Source organism: Egretta garzetta, unplaced genomic scaffold, assembly GCF_000687185.1.
Source record: "Egretta garzetta isolate BGI_Z169 unplaced genomic scaffold, ASM68718v1 scaffold319, whole genome shotgun sequence".
Taxonomy (NCBI): Eukaryota; Metazoa; Chordata; class Aves; order Pelecaniformes; family Ardeidae; genus Egretta; species Egretta garzetta.
Genome location: NW_009260769.1, coordinates 249403 through 253098, shown reverse-complemented (window position 1 = coordinate 253098; position 3696 = coordinate 249403). Strand labels below are relative to the sequence as shown.

The following is a 3696-nucleotide window of genomic DNA, read 5'->3' as shown; positions in this document are numbered from 1 at the left end:
GCGAGGTGCCCGGCGCTACTCCGAGGAAGGGCCGCGGGGCAGCGCTCTCCCGCGGGGATGCGCGGCCGGCGCCGAAACGGGCGTCTGCCCCTGAGAGACCCCTCCGTTTCCGTCCCTTTTCCCCTCCGAAGTTCCTCTGCTTGCCGTTTTAAATGCGTGTTCGCAGAGTCAGCACACGTAGGGCAGGCTTCGTCTCTATGACTTTAATAAACCGACATTTTCAGCCTAACGAGGGAGAGAATAAGTAGGAAATTTTCAAATGACGTGATTTCCCCATGCTGTAAATGTAGCACGGGGAAACATTCTGGGCTAGCAGCAGAAGCAGCAGTTTGATGTTTGTAATTCTATACAGAATTAACAAAACTGGAAACTTCTTACAATTTAGACGGGTATACGGCGTCCCTCCATGTAGCGCTGACAAGCGAGGGTTTGAAGGATTTAAAGCCTGGGTCTATTGGCGCTGCAGCACCCAGCCTTCCTGACTGCCGCGCTGTAATTCAAATCCAAATGTTTGGCATCTCCACGCCTTGTACAGCGCGTTGTGAAAGCTGAACAGTTCAGAGAAGGATCTGGAGGGTAAATAGAGAGAAATGGGTTTGATCTTTGTTTTCAGGATGGTTTATAAAACTCTTCTTGTATAAAATCCACACGCCCACCTTGGAGGACACCCGTCGCATGTTGCCTGAGGTAACACCCTTTCCCACAAGCTGCCCAAAGACACTTGCGTACCTCGGTGTAAGCAGAGCTGTAGCAGCTAATGCAAAGCAACATCTCCGTAGCTCTCTTTGGGATGACAAACACCACGCGAGAGGAGAAGCACGGGGGAGCGAGGGCACGTCACCACAGCACGGGGATGACGACCAGTGAGCCGCATCCCCACCTGAGGAGCTGGGCCAAGCCTGCAGAGCCAGGGCGTGGGGAAGGCGAGTTGCTGTGGCCATCTGGGAGCGGACTGCTTGCTGCAGGCTGCTACCTGGCGTGGCAAGCTGCGTATCGGTCCTGTTAGGGTGGAGGTTTACAGGGTTGTTACCATCATTCTCCTTAAGCGGCAAAGTTTGCCAATGCTGCCTGAACAATAGCCGGGCTTCAGAACAGGCTTCCCACCCTGGCCATCCATCGTGCCCATTTGCTGACGCCACACGCCACCAGATGGGTATGAAATGTCAAGCAGAAAAGAGACCTTGAATAAGGCTTTGGATGAAACAGCTCCTGAAGGCTCCTGTTATGCACAAGAGTGAGCGCTTGGCATTTGCCTGGTTACTCTGCACATACTTGCGAGGTGCCCGGCGCTACTCCGAGGAAGGGCCGCGGGGCAGCGCTCTCCCGCGGGGATGCGCGGCCGGCGCCGAAACGGGCGTCTGCCCCTGAGAGACCCCTCCGTTTCCGTCCCTTTTCCCCTCCGAAGTTCCTCTGCTTGCCGTTTTAAATGCGTGTTCGCAGAGTCAGCACACGTAGGGCAGGCTTCGTCTCTATGACTTTAATAAACCGACATTTTCAGCCTAACGAGGGAGAGAATAAGTAGGAAATTTTCAAATGACGTGATTTCCCCATGCTGTAAATGTAGCACCGGGAAACATTCTGGGCTAGCAGCAGAAGCAGCAGTTTGATGTTTGTAATTCTATACAGAATTAACAAAACTGGAAACTTCTTACAATTTAGACGGGTATACGGCGTCCCTCCATGTAGCGCTGACAAGCGAGGGTTTGAAGGATTTAAAGCCTGGGTCTATTGGCGCTGCAGCACCCAGCCTTCCTGACTGCCGCGCTGTAATTCAAATCCAAATGTTTGGCATCTCCACGCCTTGTACAGCGCGTTGTGAAAGCTGAACAGTTCAGAGAAGGATCTGGAGGGTAAATAGAGAGAAATGGGTTTGATCTTTGTTTTCAGGATGGTTTATAAAACTCTTCTTGTATAAAATCCACACGCCCACCTTGGAGGACACCCGTCGCATGTTGCCTGAGGTAACACCCTTTCCCACAAGCTGCCCAAAGACACTTGCGTACCTCGGTGTAAGCAGAGCTGTAGCAGCTAATGCAAAGCAACATCTCCGTAGCTCTCTTTGGGATGACAAACACCACGCGAGAGGAGAAGCACGGGGGAGCGAGGGCACGTCACCACAGCACGGGGATGACGACCAGTGAGCCGCATCCCCGCCTGAGGAGCTGGGCCAAGCCTGCAGAGCCAGGGCGTGGGGAAGGCGAGTTGCTGTGGCCATCTGGGAGCGGACTGCTTGCTGCAGGCTGCTACCTGGCGTGGCAAGCTGCGTATCGGTCCTGTTAGGGTGGAGGTTTACAGGGTTGTTACCATCATTCTCCTTAAGCGGCAAAGTTTGCCAATGCTGCCTGAACAATAGCCGGGCTTCAGAACAGGCTTCCCACCCTGGCCATCCATCGTGCCCATTTGCTGACGCCACACGCCACCAGATGGGTATGAAATGTCAAGCAGAAAAGAGACCTTGAATAAGGCTTTGGATGAAACAGCTCCTGAAGGCTCCTGTTATGCACAAGAGTGAGCGCTTGGCATTTGCCTGGTTACTCTGCACATACCCTGCGTGGCTTGCCTCAGAGACCCGTGCTGCTGGGAAATACACAAAGTCTAATTTGTCAGTTTGGTTCAAGTTGCATTATAGGTTTACCTTTTATTCTGCAATAATTATTTATTAGTGTCTCCCCAGGGGAGGGCTGCAAGTGCTGAGTGCTCGCCAACATCCGTCTGAAGTGTTACTGATTTGGGGGTGAGTTAGAGCCTGCCTTTGAACCAGAGACATCTGAAGAATGAGTAACAAGAACTAAAATATTTTCCTTCTGAAAGCAGAAGCTGTGTATCAGGATTGTTGATGTCAAAGGGCTTCAAACCTTGGTTTTTAACTTCCTAGGTGTGGGTGTTAGGCATAGGGAAATGATCCGCTGAGCAGGGACTCCACTACAGCGTTGCATCTCAGTGCAAGAAGTGTTGTGCGTACTTTTTCTTAATGACGAAACATTAACAACAACTTCCACGCTGGGGAAGAAAAATAGCTGTGTAGGTATTTGTGGACAGATGGCTCATGAGTCAGTTCTTACGTGGTTTTGGCTTTTTATCTTCCCAGAGCACCCCATTGCTGTTGCTCCTCTACCAGCACAGTGCAGGTGGGCTTGCAGAAGTTTTGTCTGCTTGCCAAGCGAGTCTGTTGTTTTGGTGTTCTGCTAGTCGCCTTGAGCAGCAAAAAATAAAAATAATTTTTTAAACAAAGTAATACAGTGTGCATCTTGGGAAGAACGGGCAAAATTGTTTTAAATTGTTTTTCCAATCTAGTTCATTCTTGCATGGAAGAGTTTGCGCTGCGAGGTGTGTGGTGTAGAAGACTCTCATTTCCCTGTCACTACACAGCACGCTTCTGGGTTTTCAGTAGAGTGAAACGTTCCCCACAAACCTTATAAAAAACCCGCTTACACGTGCGACGAGCAACCGGCCTGCGTTTGAGGGCCTCACGCTGCCTAGAGCAAGAGAGCTCAGCAGAAACTGCAAAGCGAGCTCTGGAAGCTGAAACAGGACCCGACTCCCGGATGGCGTTGCAAGCCTTGTAGGTAGCACCTGGTGCCTTTTAAAGCTCCGTGCCCTGCAGCCCTGGCGCGGAAAGTGAGGGTGGCTACCTCCGGGGACTTTTTGTTGCCTGCTGCTGAGATGAGGTCCGAGCTCAGGAGCTGCCCGCCGCTC

At 51.6% G+C, this 3696-nt stretch overlaps 2 protein-coding genes across 5 annotated transcripts in view; one reads left to right on the top strand and one right to left on the bottom strand.

The window, feature by feature from the left end:
* The window catches only part of NENF (neudesin neurotrophic factor), a 5787-nt gene extending 4670 nt beyond the window's left edge, over window positions 1–1117 (bottom strand). Inside the window, exon 1 of the mRNA XM_009646194.2 lies at window positions 1031–1117. Coding sequence (XP_009644489.1) covers window positions 1031–1117 — 87 coding nt within the window. The remainder of the gene's footprint in view (window positions 1–1030) is intronic.
* Window positions 1–3696, top strand: part of PACC1 (proton activated chloride channel 1) — a 96485-nt gene that overhangs the window by 69599 nt on the left and 23190 nt on the right. The gene's annotated exons all lie outside the window — the stretch shown is intronic.